Source organism: Perca flavescens, chromosome 12, assembly GCF_004354835.1.
Source record: "Perca flavescens isolate YP-PL-M2 chromosome 12, PFLA_1.0, whole genome shotgun sequence".
Classification (NCBI taxonomy): Eukaryota; Metazoa; Chordata; class Actinopteri; order Perciformes; family Percidae; genus Perca; species Perca flavescens.
In genome coordinates, this window is record NC_041342.1 from 9,918,983 (window position 1) to 9,940,852 (window position 21,870).

The window sequence follows — 21,870 nt, forward strand, 5'->3', positions numbered from 1 at the left end:
CTAATGTGCGGCTGTGTTTCCCCAGAGGGAGACAGCGGGGGATGCATCAGAGTCAGCTCTGTTGAAATGCATCGAGCTGTGCTGTGGGAGTGTTCGGGAAATGAGAGCTAGAAACCTCAAAGTGGCAGAGATCCCCTTCAACTCCACCAACAAATACCAGGTAGGTACTGCATGAGTATAATGTAGCATCATGGTTTTGTGCTGGAAGTGTTGCTGATGCAAGCCTACACTGAAATCCACCTAACCCATTTACAGACCACTCACCAGCGGCGGAGCAGGGCGGTGGCTTCTGGGGCTCCAGCCCTGAATGTTTTCTCAAAAGCCCCAAATCTTTTGGGCCGACTTTACAGTCTGTAAAGTCTGTAGCGGGCTCCGTTTTCAAGATAGAGGGAAGCTAGATATTAGATTAGATTAGATTATATAGACTTTTATTCATCTCAAATTGGGAAATTTTAGTGCTACAGCAGCAAAATATCAGACACACAGCACCCATACAGAATATACAATAAATAATAAATAATAAATAGGATAGAATACAAGAATAAATATTCAAAAAATTAAGATAAAAAAACGTTGGGACAAGTTGGGAATAAAAATGTGCAACTACTTAAATAGTATAGTATTGGTGTCATATTAAACCAAATAACGCTCCAATGTGTTTTCAAGCTAATTTTGGTGAGGAAAAAAACTGGCATGGCCATATTCAAAGGGGTCCCCCGACCTCTCACTTCCAGATATCTGAATAAAAATGGGTTCTATGGGTACCCACAACTCTTCCCTTTATAGACATGCTCACTGTATGGTAATCCCATGCAGTTTTCCCTTGGCAATTATCACACATGGTTTACAGATTTGTAGGCATTCTACTATCAAATTGCTTGAAAAATTGTGCAAAAAGCTGCCGTAAATGGGGAAAACAATCTCAAGGGAGCGTTCCCCCTATATATATATATACTTCTTTTGCTGTCTAATTATTTAAGCACTTTAAGTATGTAAGCTAGGTTGCTTTAAACGTTTAGATTTTAATTTATTCGTGAATACATTTTTGAACTTTTCTAATTGCTATTCATATTAATTTATATATTGTCTTTTTAAATCTTATTTTGCTTATTAATCTTAATTTTGTACTTAATGTATTGGATAATTAATTAGTTAGTTCTTTTTGAATTGACAATATTATGATGTTTTAAATGATGCCCTTCAAAGACTTGGAAAACCTTTTTGTTTGCATGCTTTGAGTGTATTAATTTTTAACCTCTTTCCATCCAAGGAAGGTGGCCTGAACATGCATGCTCTTTGACAGCGAGACCCTGCTTTAGACTCATACTGTTGCACGCATTTGTGCTTGGAAGCTGCCCAACAGGCCACAAGCACAACACTGTTATCTGCAGAGAAGTGCTGCAGTGTTGTGATGTGTGCTATTTATGATAGAAAGATACCATGTGGATTACTAACTGGTTGGATTTCGGGTGCTCAGAAGATGCTCTGTCACTACCTTTTAATACACAGACAGATATCCCTTTTGTTTGAGATGGTCACATATTTATTTATAGTTATCACTTATTTAGCATATTTTGCCTGGTGCTTCCACTTCATAGTCGATCAAAAAACACATGGAATGGTTATACATGTTTTAAAATCTCTCCATGACAACAACAACAAAGCATTATTTCCTGGGTGGTAGTGGAATTTTGTGCTATTTGACTGTACACAATAATCACAACAGGCACTCCTGATGGGTCTTCAGTTGAGCTGCATGCTCTGTTACATCCTGTAGAAGTCGACAGCAACACTAGCAAAAGTTAATATTAAACTATGAAAGGCATCACAAAGAGCTTTAACACCTTGCTCAAGAGCAGCGCAACAATTAAGACAGGGGAACGTTTCTTCTTTCCACAGCCAGTCTTTCCTGTCTGTCTGGAGATTTGGAACCAGCATATGAATAACACAACAGTGATGTTGGAGCAAACAAAGGACTTCCTGCATGCATTTTGTGCACCTGTTCCCTGACTTAAAATAAGGAACGATTGTGTTTGGGGGAGGAAAAAAAAAGCAATTTTGCTGTGGTTTTCTGAGATTAGATATGCTATGACTCGGATACAAATTACCTGGGGGAGTGTGTGTGTGTGTGTGTGTGTGTGTGTGTGTATGTGCATGTAAATGTGTGTGGGGAAAGTAGTAATGCAAGGTGTAACACCACAGGAATACATGTGAGAGTGTGAATGAATGCTGCTTCAACACAGGGAATACATGACTCACAATGGGCACTCAGTCAAGTCCGCTTCGATAAGGCTTTTATTTCAAACCACTTGGAAAAATATGACACGAGAGTGATTGCTGGTACAACTGTGAAATTCATTGTGGAGCTTTACTAAGGAGCATGTCTGTCCTGAGCCTTTTTCTTACTAGAATAGAAACATTTAAGACCAGCCATGAACTACAAATGGCATCTTGTTTCAATATAAATCCGGCCATGCTATGTTCTGAACATTCTTTCAATATTCTCCCCCCTTTTTTAAGCTCTCTGTCCATGAAGTGGAGGACAATCCCTCTGGTCATATTCTGGTCATGAAGGGAGCGCCAGAGAGAATCTTGGACAGGTTGGTTAATCGATAACGAATCGATTATATGTCTCACAAGTGAGGTAGCACAAAATGTCTACCTCTTTTTCATTAATTTCATCCTTCTCTTCCAGGAATGTAGTAAAAACACTCTTCTTCTCTTATTAATATTATTCTTAACAAATCCCATTAAAGGCTAAAATCAACTTTTAATTGATCCTAAGAACAAATGCATCTGTGTATCCAAAACCTGATATAGCTTATTCCTCCCGAATACTATTGAAAACCATATAGAAAATATAAAAAAAAACTGTTGACATGTTCCTTCATCACCATGAACGTGCACAATGTGTATTAATCCACTGGTGAAAATAGTCCCCAACAAATTCACTATTCACTGGCCAGCTGTTTTAAAAAATGACTTTCCCTTTTTTTTTATTAAATTATATATTTCTGTTTTTCAGTAGGTACAAGACAGGGTTAGAGAAATCATAAAGTATTGGGAGAAAGACTTTGGTGGTTTTTGTCCTTTCAGTGAATTTGTTGAAAATGAAATAAATATAGAATAACCCCCATTCTCCACTGGGCGCATCTGAGTTCCGGCTGCGTTGCGGTTTTGTTCCGTCCTCCGCCACCCGCCATACCACACAACGGTATTCCAAAACGGATAATAGGTGTAACACCAGTCGTATGCTTTAAATGTTTTTATTATTTCATATCCGTTGGGGTTGATGTGCTGAAGATATTTCTGTACCCAAATGGGACACTGTCAATCTTTCGTTTGGTCACATTATTGTTATTATTATTTATTCTTTTTATTTAATATTATGTGGTCACACTATGTATAATGTCACACCAATGTTGGCCCAAGTCTGGCCCAGTTTCCCTTTTGGTGAGGCCAAAACCTCCTCTACATGAACCATTATCACTCAATGATTTTTAGCTCCACTTCACTCTTGTTGTTTTACTACAGTTTGTTAACACAATTTCTATCCAGATAGAGATTTTATTATTAGCAGTAACAGCGCTAAAAGTATTATTAATAAATGTTTTACAGGTGCAGTAGGATTATGATCCACGGCCAGGAGCTGCCACTTGATGAAACCTGGAGAGAGGCTTTCCAGAATGCCTACATGGAGCTGGGAGGACTGGGAGAGAGAGTGCTAGGTATGTCAGCCTGGGAATAGATAGTGAGGAGAAGCACTCACATGTTATCATCTCCTTGGTAAAGAGGGTAGTTAGACCACATGTCCCTGTTTTTTTTTTATTAATAAATGTCCTTTACATTCAAGCCATTGCCAAATGAGTTGCCTCAAAGCTAATTAACACTATCAGCTCTACACAACTCTCTCTGTATTTCTCAGTGTGACTATGTTCAGAAGATTGTGGCCCCCCTGCGACTTTTGCGCTCAGAAACTTGAGTGAAGATAATTACCTCTTCTGAAGAGTCCATCATGTTTTTTTAATCCTCCGTGTCCTCTTTGGCTACTAGCAACTGTGCGGGTGCGCGATCACAGAAGGCTTGTATCATGTGGACACACTTAAATGAAATCAAGTGAAACTAATATTGATTGTTATATAGCAGAATTACATTGTGTTCTATACTATCCAATATTTCCTATATTTCTAAGCAGAGTGTCTATGCTGTATTCTGATCATATTTCCCCCTCCACTCCTGATTGACTATTGTCCCCCCTGTGCCACACCACTTATAACATCCTGGAAAATTCCTCACGGGGGACACAGAAACGACGCACTATAGCTTCAACCAAATTTTAGTAGACTGACATGGAATCAAAGCAGAAATTACAATTCTTACACAAAATGTTAGAGATATTGGCTTTCTTTTTTTGTACGTAATGTGTGAATTATGAGCTGTGCTTTAGACTGGTATTTCAATTCAGGTCAAACTCTGCACTGAAGCCTACAATAATTTGTACATGACAAAACCTTGTAAAATGCCACATTTTGGTTACAAAATCCTTACCTGAAGTTATTGACAACCAAGGAAAAAAAGTTACCTGGCATCTTTTTAAAAGTGCCACAGGTAATAATTATGTGCTCTCATCATTTTGTCAGAGGAGCTGGCACTTAGTAAAATGTGGAATAATGCCATTTGTGTCGGGAAACTCCTGAAATCATGTAAAATATTGAATCTCATTCATGCCTTGGGTGATGATGATAGGTTGGGTGTTTCATGACAAAGAAAGGTTTCTCCTCTTTTAGACAGAGCATTTTATTGTGCTTTGCTCTGGAGGGATTCTAGAGATGCATATTTTAAGGGCTGTGGGTCATGAATTAATAAAAGTGGCTGATTCAATTTGTATTTCACACCTGCAACCTCCAAATCTAGTTTTAAAATGTTTGGTATGCCCGCATACTGCAAGGTAAAGGATCACTGCAGTCAGTGAGGACAATGCATTTTCTGAAGGTTTCCTTTCATATGTAAATATCTTTAGCAAAATACACTTAAACATATTTTTGTTTATTGGCTGTTTTTTGACCTAAAACAACTTTAGGGTCATGAAAAATGTGTCTCTTTTTTTTAAAGTGCCAAATAAATTGTCAGTGGTTTTCAGAGCAACAAAGCAACAGTTTATTTTTTCGTTAGCTGCAGTATACTTTGCGATGTCAGTCAGTTATGAATGATCACCTCACTGATCCCTCTTCTCTCGCAGGCTTCTGCCACACAAATCTGTCTTCCACCCAGTTCCCTCGAGGGTTCAACTTCGACAGCGAAGAAACAAACTTCCCCACCGAGCAGCTCTGCTTCCTGGGTCTCATCTCCATGATTGATCCGCCGCGTGCCGCTGTGCCTGACGCAGTGGGTAAATGCCGCTCTGCCGGTATCAAGGTAATTGGTTCCACAGACTCAGCCCTCATTGTAGTTTCCTGAAAAGCCTTTACCTGTGGTTTCATTTATCGGCCTTTTTAGAGAAGGGATTTGCATGACAAATATATTTTCAAATCACAAAATGACAACTGATCACTGATAGAAGATAATCGATGGATAAATGAAGTTGCTGATAACATATTCTGTGTAAACCCTCTGAAAAGGAGGCCAGCTGACGTAACAGAAGCATGTCAAACTGTTTTGATGTTTGTTCGGATGTTGTACACTTGTCTCTCCCAGGTATGACTGTGTCTGTGGATGAAATGAGTGAAATCACAAAATCTTAAGAACGGCAACAACAAGATCAAATTATGATGTGGAAATAATAAAAAAGCAACAGGCGATAAAGGATGAACTCAGCCATCTTCCAAAATCAATGTTAATGAAGGTTCCTTCTTTGTAAAATATAGATTCAGTACATTTAATAAAAATCTTCATAATATGTTAATCTACTGCAAACACGCACAGAGCAGATTGTCAGAAAAATGATAAGCCGGGGCTGCAGGAAGGTTAAACAACTTCCAACAGAGGTAAAAATAGATAATGAGTGAATGAGTCGTTCTTATTTTGGGCCAAGTTCTACAAATATGGGAAAGGGATTTTACACATTTAAGTCATCATGCTTCCTTTGATAATGCATTTTTGAAAGACACTCTGTAACTGGCTTAAAGTACAAACAAGAGGCTAAACGTGCGTGAAGATGTTAATGTTGCTTTAGGGAAGAAAATGGTTGATTAGTTTATGCTAAGAAAAAAAAAGGCTACAAAACTGATGACATGACTGAGATCATAAAATTTGCTGAGACTGAGGCGTTATGGTATTAACTCTAAACTGTGCTTTGTCTTTTTTTGACCTGACTAACATGTGACTGAGATTGAAACATTGTGTATTTAAATTAAACATTTATAGTCAGAAATGTGGGCAGACATTACCAGTGGTGGAAGAAGTATTCAGATCCTTTAGTTAAGTAAAAGTACTAAGTACCACACTGTAAAAATACTCTGTTATTAGATTTGTTTTCTTTGCAGAGGATATCATTTTACGACCTGTGATTATGTGTGTCAACATGCTTCATATAACTGCTAAATACTGTCAGACATGAAGTGCCATAGGTGTGTTGTCTGATTGAACTGGAAGAAGACAATTTTGTACATACACATACACACACGCATACAAATGTGTTGTTTTTCCTCATAGCTGAGCCCAGGAGGAAACTAGAGCACATGGCTCTGTTGCTTAAATTACTTTTTATTGGATGCAGCGCTGACGTTTCAGTGGACTGTGCATCCTCGGTCCACAGCATGAGTCCAAAGGCTTTAGTGCAATATATAGCGCTCTATCTTTAATGCTGTAGATTATGATGGTGCTGGGGATTTCAAGGATGCACTCAATATGACTTATAATTACTTAACTGTTCATCAAGGTCCAGATGCGAAATACTTGATATTCAATATGAGATATTCAGCTCATATTCAAAGTTATTCCTTGATGTTTATATGGATGCAGTTATGGCATAAACTGTTTTAGTACGACTCATAAACCAAAGTTCTTACTTTCGCTTTTAGTTCAGGTTTATTACTTTACCTTTGGCCACAGAATTAGAAGATGTTTTATTCATAGGTATCCCCAAGGGCGATTTTAGGATTTTTTTAAGTGGTGTGGCACAGGGGGGACCAATAATCAGTGAGTGTGGGGGGGTGGAGGGGGGGAGATCTGCTTAGAAATATTGGATAGGATAGACCAACACAATATTATTCTGCTAAATAAAACGTCACATTCATTATTAATTTCACTTGTTTTCATTTTAAACAAATTGTGTATCAGAATACAGTAGACATTTTCTATAGTCTCAGTGTGCCACAACAATTCCAGTGCTCGTTCCATTGTATCAGAATTTTGGATAATCGTCATGGAAACATTAATTGTGTTGTGACAAGGGCTGGGAAGATTGTCAGAACAGGCAGCCAAGTGACTGTACTCTCATCCAGTGGAAATCACAATGGTCAGATTGGGAGGGAGCCAACCCATGCCCCACTTCTAGCCCCATGCCTGGGTTTCCCAGACATGGGCTGAAATTCAAAATGAAACCCATTATACAGTATTTTCTATTGTCACTTATGTGATAAAATGAGAGATTTTTATGCACGTCTGCTCCTGTCTCTTTTATTTACCACAAAACACTTGGAAGTTTCAGAAAAGCTCCCTCAGGACAAGAAGCAGCCTGCAAAGTCACATACAAAGCACTTAACACTGAAACTAGTATAACACTGTGGAAGGGAAGGGAAAATACGCTGCCTGGTACCTGTCATATGGCATTGTTAACATTGATGCCGGTGTACTGGATGTTTATTAATAAGAATGGGCAAGTATTTATAATTGTTATATTTCTTGTTATAAGTTCTGTTAGCCAGCCTATGCAGAGTGCGGGCACAATAGGCATATGCCCCTCTTGTTTTTGGTCACAAACCCTCATTCTGATGGGTTTTGTTTGTCATAGTCCCACTACTCTGCCTATGGGAACCCCTTAAACAAGAGTTTAGTTGGAGTATAATGCCAGATTTGAACCCTTAACCCCTAATAGCGCCAGTCTTTCCCACTGTAACAACCCAACACATTTGAATGACTTATAGACCCTAAAGCACTGTAGCTCAAGCATGCTGTGACACATGGCATACAGGTGAGATACAGAGGGGTTCCATGTAATAATGCTCCGCGATTTATGGGACCTTCTGTCTGCCAACAGGTGATCATGGTGACAGGGGACCACCCAATCACAGCCAAAGCCATCGCTAAAGGTGTGGGCATCATCTCCGAGGGCAACGAGACGGTTGATGACATCGCTGAGAGACTCAATATCCCTCTGAGCCAAGTCAACCCCAGGTGTGTGTGTGTGTTTGTGTGTGTGTGTGTGTGTGTGTGTGTGTGTGTGTGTGTGTTTTAGGCCGTGTGCTGAAGCATCTAATAGTAACTTTTATTGTGTAACTGTTTGTGTGTTTTAGTATGTGGGCAGTGGTGTGTCTGCAGGATGTGTGTGCATATACCACTCTCACCCCCTTTGCATAATTGTCCCTGACTCCTTACTGTGTTTGTGCATGTGTATATGTGTGTGTTTCCCAGGGATGCCAAGGCTTGCGTGGTGCACGGCGCAGACCTAAAGGACATGAGCCCCGAGTACCTGGACGACCTGCTGAGGAACCACACTGAGATAGTGTTTGCTCGCACCTCTCCACAGCAGAAGCTCATCATAGTGGAGGGCTGCCAGAGACAGGTCAATGGACAGGAGTGTGTATAAGAGATTGTGAGAGCGTACAGCTGAATAGGGGGGTGTGCGTTTATGTGGGTGAATGTAAGGATGTGTGTGTTTGTGATAAAGTCTGTCTGAATGCTTGAATATGTCTGTTTATTTCTGGAGTGTGGAGAAATGGTTGAATAGGTGTGTGTATGTGAGTGCATACGTGTGTGTGTGTGTGTTTGTGTCTGTGTGTGTGTGTGTGTGTGTGTGTGTGTGTGTGTGTGTGTGTGTGTGTGTGCACACATGCCATTTAAGGCTGAATAGAGGTGCAATATAGAGGTGTGTGTAACTCTGTGTGTGTGTGTGTGTGTGTGTGTGTGTGTGTGTGTGTGTGTGTGTGTGTGTGTGTGTGTGTGTGTGTGTGTGTGTGTGCGCAATGGAGGTCCACTCGTGAGTAATGGTTGAATACAACTGTGTAAAAATATATGATTAACTGTTTATTCAACTATACTAAACCCTATATACTACATCTATATATGTATATACTGTATATATATATATATATATATATATATATATATATATATATATATATATATATACATTTTATATATATATATATATATATTATATATTCCTTAATGTTTGTACTCAACATTTATGTGTGAATAGTTGAAAAATAGATGTGTGTATGCCCACATCCCCATATATTGAGGTCATGCTACAATTCACCCTGCCTCACTCACTCTCAATCCGTGTGACGGAATGATTGCAACTCAATTCCATTTTTCATTTAATCTCCCCAGAGCTGCTTTGAAAAGACATTATTAAGACTGAAGGGTATGGGCAAAAAGAGGGAAATGGAGAGAGAAAGGCTTAAATCACGGTACTTATCTTTCTCTTCTTGACACTTTTTGTCCGTCGGTCCTTGCGGGTGCAGGGGGCGATCGTGGCCGTGACAGGCGACGGCGTGAATGACTCCCCGGCCTTGAAGAAAGCCGACATCGGCGTTGCCATGGGGATCGCCGGCTCCGATGTGTCCAAGCAGGCAGCTGACATGATCCTGCTGGACGACAACTTTGCCTCCATCGTCACCGGAGTGGAGGAGGGTGAGTGTGGGGGAATGAAGGAGGGAGAGAAGGAGAGACAGAATGGGAAAATGAAAGATGTTAAAATAGGGCAAAAAGGAAGAAAAGCAAGTCAGAGAAACAAATACTTGAAAATTTAAAATGTAATGTGTGAGCTGTAGACTTGAGACTTGTGATTTTAGTCATACTTCAGTCAAATATTGGGTGGTCTTCATACAAAGTCTTGGCTTAGGCAAGACTTGACTACTTAAAGACTCGCTTTGACTTGAGAATTGAAAGTCTCAAGTTTTGAACTGGTAAAATATGGGACATTAAAAACGACTGAGACAGCACCAAGCAGGGCTTGCATATTTTGCCTATATATTGAAGTAAAAAACATCTTTGAAAGGAAAATGTTCAAACGTTGTATCAATATCATTGTCAGCACTCTTGACCTGCAATTTGCTTATTCAGACTTGTGAATTGACATGCCCTCAAGGACTTGACTTGAGAATTACTCTGACAGATGTGAGATTTAACTTGAGGCTTGCCACAAGAGACTGGTATATAATTAAAGTGGGGGTTGCTAATATGGTCTGAGCAAAACCATTAGTAATATGTAATGCTGAAGAAGTCATTTTTTATTTCAAGAAGTCTGGAAAATTCACTTGAACACAGTGAAGCATCAGAAAAAGAAAAGATTCAAACTATACCGGGGCAGAATGTAACCAATATCCCATCCAAAATCAGCACGGATGCAGATATAAGTAACACTAGTGCAGTGCCCGTTTGGAACGGGACAATTGCTTGGCTTCCTGTGTTGCTGCTTGCAGCTTTTTCCAAAACCATTGTACCCCGAAATAATTTACAGATGGCCCCAAAAGCACTTAATATTCAACTCAACTGTTTACTACTGACTTACAGTGTACTTCTACTTCTATATTTATATTTACCTGACAGAGAACGTTGCAGATTCAGATTCTATTTACAAAATATCACAATTAAAATCCAGCATTATATTAGAGTTGAAAGGTCCAACTTGAAAAGATGTTAAATGATGTTAAATTTAAGTACATTGTGCTGATGATGCCTCTCTTGAAGTAAACATTTGAAAGCAGAACTTGTGATGTGTGGTCACAGGCGGTTTTACCATACATACGGCATAGGTAAAGGGCCTGGTGAATTTGTGTGTTTTTTTCATCATTTGTAACACTTAACCTGTAATACATGTTGCAGTACGGTTCAATCAGGCGTGGCTCGGCTGCAGCTCATCTACAGATTGGGCGTGTCTCCTTTTTTTTGTGTAGCAGCCACACAACAAGGTAGTAGTAGGCGATGTGACCCTGGTGGTGGAAGCAGGGAGCAAGGTTCAGCAGCACGCGCAGAACATCCATAGATATGTGCGCAACCGCCGGCAACAGAAAGCCCAAGAGCCTGGGCGTTCATCTAACGTGTTTGTGTACGATTAATTTCATCATTTGCATGTAGGGTGGACAGCAATCAGTTTTTGGCGGATGATGACTTTTTGGCACGACACCGGTAGTCCACTGCAAAGACATGCTTGACTGAGAGACGTGAAGCCCCGCAGGTCGCAGTTTTTCTTCTTTTTTTTCCTCAACCTTTATTGTGCGGCCGTTTAGTTTTCTTCACAGTTTATTAATATCTAATATCCAACACTGTCCAAACTGCTCCAAATTCCAAACGCCAAGTTCATTGGGTACCCAGGGAGCCAAGTGTGAAGCAGATCGGATGAACGGTCCTCGAGATATTTGAAAGACAACGGACAGGCTCACACACACTCACACACACACACACACACACACACACACACACACACACACACACACACACACACACACACACACACACACACACACACACACACACATACAGAGGTCAGATATCTATACATGTATCCCGATCCATACAAGTGTTTCTTTCCTGTGTGTCTGATCGCTGCAGGTCGTCTCATCTTTGACAACCTGAAGAAGTCCATTGCATACACGCTGACCAGTAACATCCCAGAGATCTCGCCCTTCCTCCTCTTCATCTGTGCTAGTGTTCCTCTTCCGCTGGGAACTGTCACCATCCTCTGCATCGACCTGGGCACTGACATGGTGAGCCATGTCATCCATACTTTTGACTAATCTTCTGAAAAATGACCACTAAATAGATGTACAGACTGCTGCCAAGCCTGTATTGTGTTCTAAGTGTATGATGCACTAATTGTCAAACACATCTCTCTTTTGTTCCTGGCCTTTTGGATCCTGGTTTCCAGTGCTTGTATTTGAAAGATTATAGCTTTTAACTTTCTGTAGACATTCAGTTCACAGGAGGTCATGACAACAAAACATATGGTTTTAGATTTATCTTTTTATCTATTGGGTTATATTGCAAAGCACTCTCAGTGCTCAAAGCTAATTTGTTAATTTGAGTGATTCTTCTCAGTGAGGGGATGCTAATTGTTAGCATGTTGCATAGTTACAGGCAAGCTAAAGGTGACATTAAGGAAACAACTGTTAATACCGGTGTCATATATGAGTGCCCGAAGGTAAAAAGAACAAAGCGTTTGGTTTAATTTGTTCCCTTCTCTTGGTGGCAGAAATGTGCTTTTTGGCTCACTGCCGATGCCCGTTCAAGCAGAACAAAGAGCGGGTGACGCGCACATGCACATTTACATTTCACAGCTCTGCCATTTTCAGACGCCAGTCCCTCCATTGTACTTCCAGCAGCAACAAAAGAGTTGCTGGCACGCCGCTTGCCTGAGGGGCATAATCGATCATTGCAAAAGAAAGGAAGCACAGGATGAATATATTCAAAAGGACTTGTTCACTTGTGTTCATTACTGTAACTTAAAGTTTTTCTGCTCTCAGCCACCAGACAGTAACATGCGGCTGAAACAGGTTCCTCTGAGTAATGAAGTCCATGTACTATAATGGCCTCATATCATATCGTAAAAATTCGTGGCTCAGCCCAAACCTCGTGCTCCGTTTTCAGGCAGCAGCTATATGCACGATTTCTCAAGATATTTAATAATAGAATGCCTAAAAATTATTTGGGAAAAACTTGATAGTTGCAAAGGAAAAGAATCACCCTGTAGAACCTCCATCCTATTTTGTAGCTAATCGTTCTCCGACTGCTTTAATCATTCTGAAACCAGAACACAAGGATGTTTCAATCCTGACACCTAGAAAAAGGCAAAAACTGTCTGATTTTTGTATTTTTAAAATTATAACATAGATAGCATAAGAATTTGGTGTAGACAGAATTACTAATCTTGAAACATAGACGATATTGCCCCAGTAACAGAACTTTTGCTGTATTGATTAGCCGGTCCAGTTTGAGAGACTGAGGGGAAATGACACAAAGTTGAAGTTATTTTAAAACCGTCAAAGATTCTGGGCTTTTTAGAAAACATTTGGGGCTGGAGACCCAGAAGCCACCCTCTCGCTCCGTCCCTATAAAGAAGAGCAGCTTGCTAACGTTGTTGATAAAGAAAAGTTCCACTTATTTTACTCAGGTGACATCCACAATGAACTTCTTTGGTTTTCTAACAGCAGAACAGATTTGTTCATGTTCACAAATATGTACTTAACTGTCTGAGATCACAGGGATAGAGCTTGCTTTATTGGCTGAATTTCTCTTCAAAGATGCAATGATTGAAGCTTAAAGGCACTTTATTTGCTTAAGCAACTGTTTTGCATATAAAAACCCTTCCCTTCAAAGCAACATGTCTGCATGTATTTAATCACCGCTGGTGGAGTGAACAGCTGGACGTCTGCTTTGAAGAGTAGCACCCTTAAAATGAAACATATTCAAATATTCAATAAAGTACCTGAAACAACACAAGTAAAATTTCAAAATTTCCCATGTCTGCTGGTGAGGATGTTAACAGCTTGTTAACAGCTTAGTTCGACTCCAGGCAATAGGCTTGAGGGCTCTGCTGAGGTTTAGCAGTGACAAGCAGCACTCGGCGTCTGCTATGATTATTTTTAGCAAGCACTGCCATGTGGAAAGGATGGCCGCAGAAGATGTGTATCAAAGCAGGATGTGGCACACTTAAGAGTGCTTCACATTCACACACACAGACACACACACAGACACACACACACACACACACACACACACACACACACACACACACACACGCAGACACACAGACACACTCTTTCAGAGGGTGTAAAAAATCAATGCCAAGCATAGTCACATCCTTTTCTCTCTTCTTGTCTTTCTCAATGGCTGTGGGTCAGGGGAGGAAAACACCAAAACAAACTGGATTTGTAGACCGCAGAGCATGTGCTCAGTTTAACACAGTGCCAAGTCCCCACCTCAAATCCCACCTAAGTCGCAGCGATATCCTGCCCTAAGTCACACATATTGCTCCGGTGCTTACCTGGTAAAATCAGCCAATACAAGCTCTTTATTACAGACCTTTTTACACTCCTTTTTTATGAGTGTCTTGAAATTCAGTCTCTCTCCTCTTGTCTGCTCTCTCTGTCACTGTCACTGCTTTCTTGTCCCCCCTCCTTGCCCTTTTTTCTGTCTTTTCTCTCCTTCCACACAGTGATTGAATGCTGAATTATATTAACGGTGATATGTCTAGCGTGCCCCGTGTCTGGCGCTGTCATCATGCCTTTGTACTGTTGCCACAAAGACAAATTCCTGAACATTTATTGTACAGGGTGCGGGAAGTGAGATGACTCTGTGCTGTCCTCCCATTCCTTTCCAGGTTCCGGCCATCTCATTGGCTTATGAGACAGCTGAGAGTGACATAATGAAACGCCAACCAAGGAATCCCAAAACAGACAAGCTGGTCAATGAACGCCTCATCAGCATGGCATACGGGCAGATAGGTTTGTCCTTTTGTGGCTCATATAAGCTCTTTGGACCACAGCTCTTAAACCTGAATCACTGTGACAGGCCTCTTGTAGTGACGTTATGGTTGTAAACTTCCCAGGCATAAAAACTAAATATTGACATTTATCACAAATCTTGACATTTCATACTGCCTTTGTAAATGTTTAGGGATGTACTGTTAAGGAAACTAGATCCAGCGGTGAGCAGACAGGAGAGTGTCCCACAATTTTCTTCTAATTGTCGTGACATTTACAGCAAATTGAGTGCGAAGAGTGCAACTATTTTCTACTTAATCTTGGTCATGTTTCACTGGTTGGAGCCTCACATGAATGCATGCTCTTTATCTCTGGTTTTATATGGAATGGGAATAGTAAAACGCAAAGGCTGGCCCAATTTTATAGGCTGTTAAATGGGTCAAAATATGACAGGGCTTCATTGGATGGCATGCAATTTAAAGCTGAACACGTTTTAAACAGCCAGCAACTCACACCAACTCCCATAATTCTTCCAAGATGGCTACCACTGGGGCAGAACTTGTGCAGGTCACATCAAATCACATTTACAATCCGCTGTTCTGACGAAACAGCTTGAAGTCCTGAGGCATCGACAGTGAACATTTAACTGATGATCTGATCTAGAGTGACACACGATGACAGTAACGTTCCAACACTGTAAGCAAGCACCCATGAATAGAAGTAAAAGTAACAGACTCCTCAAAACAGGTGCAACCAATTTTCTTATCACTGAGAAAATGATGTTTACGTCTATTAACATAAACACTGACCTGGTGCGGGGTTTCAATTTAGCAGCGTAATGAATGAGATGATTAATAAGCGTTTATCTCAGTCCTTGATAAGTACTTGTGCAGGTTTGGTATATGTGAAGACTTTAGCTCTTGAAATAAGATGTCCATCATGTTGAAAACGTTACACCCACTCTGACAAAACACATTTTCCAACATGAAATTAAAACTCACTACCAGCTATTATTGCAGTCCACAGCTGTCTGGAGCCATTTACTTAGAAAATAGCAACACTGTAGAGGGCAGAGGGAGGATGATGCAATCACCTGTGCTGTTGTTGAACAAATATTAGGTGGCACACGGCAGGAGGACTGAGGCTGAATCTCCGCAGTGTCAAAAATATGCACTTTCTAGTCAACTTATTTGTCCTATGACGCCTGTAAATAAGTGAAACAAAGACCATTGGTAATGTTAGTGCTGCTGTCGAAATATATTTTGTCAAATGACACCCATTACCTATATATCCTGTTATTGTTCTACTTGTTCTGTAATAACATTGCCCATATTGCTACACTGATGGGACACAACAGAGGATTATTCCATCCATCCATCCAGTACATGCAGTACATGCATGCATACATACATACATTACTGGAGCTGTAATTTATACTAATAGCCCAAAATTAATGTGATAATGGTTTAAATAGCACTGAGGTTAGTGTCTTTAAAACACCACACACATAAAATGGGTACCATTTTATTCTACAGGTCAGAAATTCCCTTATAAATTCTTAATCATTTTCTGGTTTTGTTTCACTGGTACACTTCACATTTACTGATTACAATGAAATGCTAGTGGAACACACATTATCTTTTAGTCAGTACACAGCAAGTAAGACAAACTTTAAAAATATAAATTATATATTTTTTCTGCAAGCAAGCATGAATGTTCAACTCCTTCAAAAATCAACAGAAATAGCTAAACTCTGACTACAGTCAAGGAACTTAGTGTAAATGTTCCCTATAACTATCACTAAATAGCATAGTTCTTTACAGGAAACATATTTGGAAAATGATTAGGAAGACCTGTGAAATGAAGTGTTGAAGTGTCATAAAATGTGATAAAATGTTATGGTTACCCTTACTATAGACACTGAGAATAGATAATGGATATATGATGTTTTGACTTTGATCCCTTGCACATTTTTTTTTCCAGGAATGATCCAGGCTCTTGCTGGTTTTTTCACCTACTTTGTGATTTTGGCTGAGAACGGCTTCCTCCCGAAGAACCTGGTGGGCATCCGCATCAGGTGGGACGACCGCGAAGTAAATGATGTGGAGGACAGCTATGGGCAGGAGTGGGTAAGGAACGGGGACAAAGACAAACCAGCACACTCTTTCAACATTCCCATACCCGTGAAAGAATAAATACAATGTGTGTTTCAACCTTGCAGACCTATGAGCAGAGGAAGATCATTGAATTCACCTGCCACACCTCCTTCTTCATCAGCATCGTTGTCGTGCAGTGGGCTGATGTTATCATCTGCAAGACCAGGAGGAACTCCCTCTTTCAGCAGGGCATGAAGTAAGTGAGGGAGAGCTGGAGTAGAAGATGGATAAAAAGATGTAAAATCAAGGCATGAATGAAAGTAGTTAGAAAGTTAGTAATTGACTGTAACATTTTTAATTTTTTTTAAGATCATTTTTTGGGCATTTAGGCCTTTATTTTTTGTGACAGCTTAGACATGAAGGGGAGAGAGAAGGGAAATGACATGCAGCAAAGGGCCGCAGGTTGTAATCCAAGCCATGACCTCTGCGTCGAGGACTGAGCCTCTGTATATGGGCGCGCGCTCTACCACTAGGCCGCCCAGGCACCCATGACTATACATAAAATTTTTGAAGATTTCTTCTTTCTTTTCTTTTAATCAAATTTGTATTCATTTATAACATACATACAAACCGCAACGAAGACATGAGACACACCTTAATAGTAAAATATAACAATCACAAACAAAAATAGAGTGAAATAATAGTGAAATATAAAAATCAAGATAGATAAACACAATAAGGTGGCACTGTTAACATATGCAAGGTTATTGCACTTATAAAATGCAAGACTTCTGCTAAGAAACTAATAAGCAAACCAGGAGAGTGAAAAGAGGAAAGAAACATTTCCTTTTACAGCTAGGTTACCGCTGTTATAGTATTAGAATACATGACCCCTTATCCCAGCCCTTCTGGGAGTGTTTTTGATTAGTTTGAACCTTTTCCTTTCCTTTTTTTTTCTGTCCAACAGGAACAGGATCCTGATCTTCGGTCTGTTTGTTGAGACTGCTCTGGCTGCCTTCCTCTCCTACTGCCCTGGAATGGACGTTGCCCTGCGCATGTACCCCCTAAAGTACGCTCTGCATATGCATATCTCCACCCAACCGAAAAATAACCTCTTAAAGACCTAATAGGCTGCCATTAGCCTGTCACTCCGGACTTTAAATGAAGTCTGTGATCTTCTTAAACACCCCGTTATCCTTAATATTAAAAAAAAATGGCTGCAATGAATTTAACAATTTGCACCCGCTGCTGCTGCTCTATCAAACCCTGTTTTATGCTCTGTCTCTCTTCCTCTCAGGCCCCTGTGGTGGTTCTGTGCCTTCCCATACAGTCTTCTCATCTTCATTTATGATGAGGTCCGTAAATTAATTCTGAGGAGGAGCCCCGGAGGTAAGCAGTTATTAAGAGAAACCAAGATTAAAAAGGTTTCAACCTTCTTTGTCTTGTTAATAAGCTGAAAGAAAAAAAAGAATAGCCAAGTGATGGCGTAGTGATTGACACCCCTATCTCAGGAAACACCAGCCATTTTCTATCAAGACCTTTTCTCCTGTCCCCTGTACCTCTCTCAGACTTCCTACTGTCCTTGTTTAAAAAAAAAAAAAAAAAAAAAAAAAATATATATATATATATACACATTCTAAAAGAGTAGACTGTCTGCTCCTTTAAGGACACGCTGATTGACAAAGTCACTACAGCTCTGCTCTGCCGATGTGACCTGGAGGATCCCAGCATGCATTTGACAGACGGTGACATGCAGTCGAAGATAAAGTGCAATGTCATCTAAAGCGAGCACATAAAACTTCTATAAAAAAAAAATATAGAACTGTTTTGAACTCAGCTAAAAAAGGAAAGTAGGGTACCAATTTTACAAAACGCTGTCGGTAGCAACTGTGGATGATTATCGTCGAAAAAGGATGTAAGCTTTATTTGTGGTGTTATGCTAAAAACTGTTGCCAGCTGTCATGTTGAAATCACTTTTACTTGTGTTTTTTTTGGACAAAGTACATGATGCAATTTCTTTCAATTTGCATAGTTTTTCTGGCAGATTTTAAACGTGGTTATTGTCATTTTTACATATATCATAAAGCAATTTCCATTTAAAAGTTCTTATTAACTCTTATCACAGCAGCTGAAAACTATCAGGCTTTTTAAAAGCTGCAGCCTCTGCAACACTTGACTGATTACTGTTTGTCTTCCAGGTTTGATTTCTGACTAAATAGCATGTAAATGCACCGCTGTCTGGCACTTTGCTCAGGAATTCAATTTGATAGATGGAGCATAAAATCACGGCAAATAAACAAGAAAACATTCAATGGTGAAAATCACACCTCACCAGTGGAATGTAATGTGATCTGATCATCTTGCACTAGATATCAACCAAAGTCCTTTGTAACTTTTTCAGTATGTCTTGCTAATGAACAGACATGGGTGAAGCATAAGCCCCTTCTTATTTTGTTGATAGAAGCAGTGAAGAAATATGTTCATAGATGATTGCACAAAACGTTTTGTGATTCTCCTATTGGTCTGAAGATAAAAACCTTAAGCAGCATGTTAAAAGGTCTGACATGCAGTAATCTTTATGGATTTAACTGAACATATGTTAAACTTGCGCCATGAAACAGATTATACCTGTCAAATAGCAACAGGAAACAGTAGAGAATGACGAGAAAGGAAATTAAAGCAAGCTGATGAAGACTCTTGAGATATGCCCCAAAGATCATAAACATGATATGGACACACTACAATAGCTCCCAATCTGTTCACTGCCACGGCGTTTCAGCTGATGAGGGCCAGAACATGGGGAGAATAATACAATTTATCGTGACAGTTAATCATTTCTGTTAATCTGTGTGTCACGGGCTGCTGATCATACTCTTAGAGTTATAAGGGGATTCATTTGGAAATGTAGAGACAAAGGAAATGAGATGAATACAAATAGACCGATACAAAAGGATATTATGAAAACTGCTCGCCTGTCATTTTGGTCTCTGACACTTTCTCCCTCTCTCTCTTTCTGTCTCTTTTCCAGGTTGGGTGGAGAAGGAGACATATTATTAATATTCAGAAAATGTCAGTTTGAATTGTGTGCTTGTGTGTGTGTGTGTGTGTGTGTGTGTGTGTGCGTATGTGAATTTGTGTGTGATCGTGAGGGTAGAACTGTGTGTGTCTGTCAGTTGTAATATTGCATGGATCAGTTCACAAATCTGATTATCATAAAAAATACTGCTGAAAATAGGCTTTTGATTGTGCTTTGAGTTTTTCTTTTTTTGTTTTCTCAGAAAACATTTCCAGCAAAACAATGGTAATGTATACCTGTGTGCCTTATACAAACTGTTCCCAAAGTGACATATCATGGCCTGCAGGCTCTAAAGGAATACAAAAGTTGTTCATCGTCTGTAATGTACCAAATAAAAATGTATTCCAAAATATTTCAGGCCATCTTTTTAATTGTTATACAATGATTTTGTGGTCAGTAGTTTTTCTTATTGGGACAGGGTTATTGATCAACTTGTCAATTTGAATATGTAGGATGCCACATGTACCAAAATTTGTAATGTTTTCCAAATCACTAGATCTGCATTTACTGTAAGTGTATCAGTTGATGCTATACAGGCCACACTAAGAACAAATTTATTGGTGAGGGAAGATATATAGGTATCAGCGATTATGCCAGCCAATAAGTACAGTAACAAGAAACTGCTGCAAACAATTGCTAACAGATGTCACTGAGGTTATTTAGAAAATGTAAGTTGTTCATCAGAGAGCACTGACAAATTTATTTTTTAATGTAAAATGTCCTTCTTAATGCAAATCCCCTTATTTTACACACATCAAAAATGTTATGCGGATATAAAGGATTAAAGGCCTGTCCTATACTGTAAAAAGTGAGATTTCTATATAGTTTTTGATTATAAAGCAGGTCCAGGTGCTACATACAGTAAATACTGTGAAAGTATCAAAATACTGAATGCACAGAGAAATGCACACTGAGCCTTTAAAATGAGATGCCATTTCTGTATGGTTGTGATGTCACAACTTTACTAGAAAGTGTTGCTACAGTGGCATTACAGTAATTCCCTGGCTGCAATAGAGCTCAGCAGTGTGCTTCCGGAAGTAAAAATCCCATTCATTTTCTCCATAAGGATTTAGATTATCAGCCATCATGTCTAAACCATCCAGGTAGACTGACCACGAGCTACAAAGTTGTGAAAGTTTTTGGATGTGGGACGTCTCTCTGATTGGTGGAACTCGTGTTACCATGGAAATTTTCACTGCACCTGTGACGTCTAGAGTGTGCTTCTACTATTGAAGTCTATGATAGTTTCTGTACACAGTCTTGTACCTTTGCCTTTTTTTTCCGTTTTCAAAATGTTCTTTTGTGCAAATCAAATGTTTTATGGTCATGATTTATCTTGTAGCTGGTTGGCTTGCTTCCAGGCTTAAAACTCTTTAGAAGCATTTCATGAAATGTCAATGGAGATACTGAATGGGGAAAAACACTTCAGGAACCAGAGCTGTTAAAAAAGTGGGTGTCACCGACAGTATGAGAAAAACAATTTGTTTTTTGAACATTAAAGCATGTACACATGTTCCAGTAGAAAGCCCAAATACAAGTATGAACCTCAAAATTAGCATAATATGGAATCTTTAAAAAAACTTCCCCTATACATTGTTATCAGATTTTAAAAATCTAAAATATCAATATTGGTCTCAAAAATCCAGTGTCAGTCAGGCTCTGCTTATGCTCATATCATCCTGATCTCATTAGCTATTATGTATGTCCTCATGTCTTCTATTCACTAGACACTCGTTACCTTACTGTCAAAAATAGTCAACAAGAAATCTACAGGCAGCCGAGCATTCTCCTCCCGAGTCGTTCAGCTCTGGAAGCCTTTGTGAAAGCTATTTGTTTCAAAAGCAATGTAAAAATTATTCCAAAAGTTTGTAAAAAAAAAAAAAGGGGTTTAACTCCCATGTAACCAATCTAAACCTTGTCTACTTTGAGTCCGACAAGATCTAATCTTATACTTTATGCAACATTAATATAGGACCAGGCTATTGGGAACCCAGGCTAGGGCTCCTTCTAGGCATCATTAAACTTACTACGTGTTTGCTATCTTTATGAGTGTGTATGTAGATGTCTGAGTGTGGCTCGTTTCAATACTTATACATTTATTTTTCCTGGTTAT

At 39.5% G+C, this 21,870-nt stretch overlaps 1 protein-coding gene across 1 annotated transcript in view; it reads left to right on the forward strand.

Annotated features, from left to right (window-relative positions):
- The window catches only part of atp1a2a (ATPase Na+/K+ transporting subunit alpha 2a), a 41,383-nt gene extending 21,274 nt beyond the window's left edge, over nucleotides 1–20,109 (forward strand). Inside the window, exons 11-24 of the mRNA XM_028592865.1 lie at nucleotides 26–160; nucleotides 2,521–2,600; nucleotides 3,619–3,728; nucleotides 5,240–5,415; nucleotides 8,198–8,334; nucleotides 8,572–8,722; nucleotides 9,627–9,795; nucleotides 11,716–11,870; nucleotides 14,483–14,606; nucleotides 16,569–16,714; nucleotides 16,807–16,937; nucleotides 17,649–17,750; nucleotides 17,979–18,070; nucleotides 19,710–20,109. Of these exons, the coding sequence (XP_028448666.1) occupies nucleotides 26–160; nucleotides 2,521–2,600; nucleotides 3,619–3,728; nucleotides 5,240–5,415; nucleotides 8,198–8,334; nucleotides 8,572–8,722; nucleotides 9,627–9,795; nucleotides 11,716–11,870; nucleotides 14,483–14,606; nucleotides 16,569–16,714; nucleotides 16,807–16,937; nucleotides 17,649–17,750; nucleotides 17,979–18,070; nucleotides 19,710–19,738 (1,737 nt within the window). The 3' untranslated portion in view covers nucleotides 19,739–20,109. The remainder of the gene's footprint in view (nucleotides 1–25; nucleotides 161–2,520; nucleotides 2,601–3,618; nucleotides 3,729–5,239; nucleotides 5,416–8,197; nucleotides 8,335–8,571; nucleotides 8,723–9,626; nucleotides 9,796–11,715; nucleotides 11,871–14,482; nucleotides 14,607–16,568; nucleotides 16,715–16,806; nucleotides 16,938–17,648; nucleotides 17,751–17,978; nucleotides 18,071–19,709) is intronic.
- Nucleotides 20,110–21,870: the final 1,761 nt, after the last annotated feature.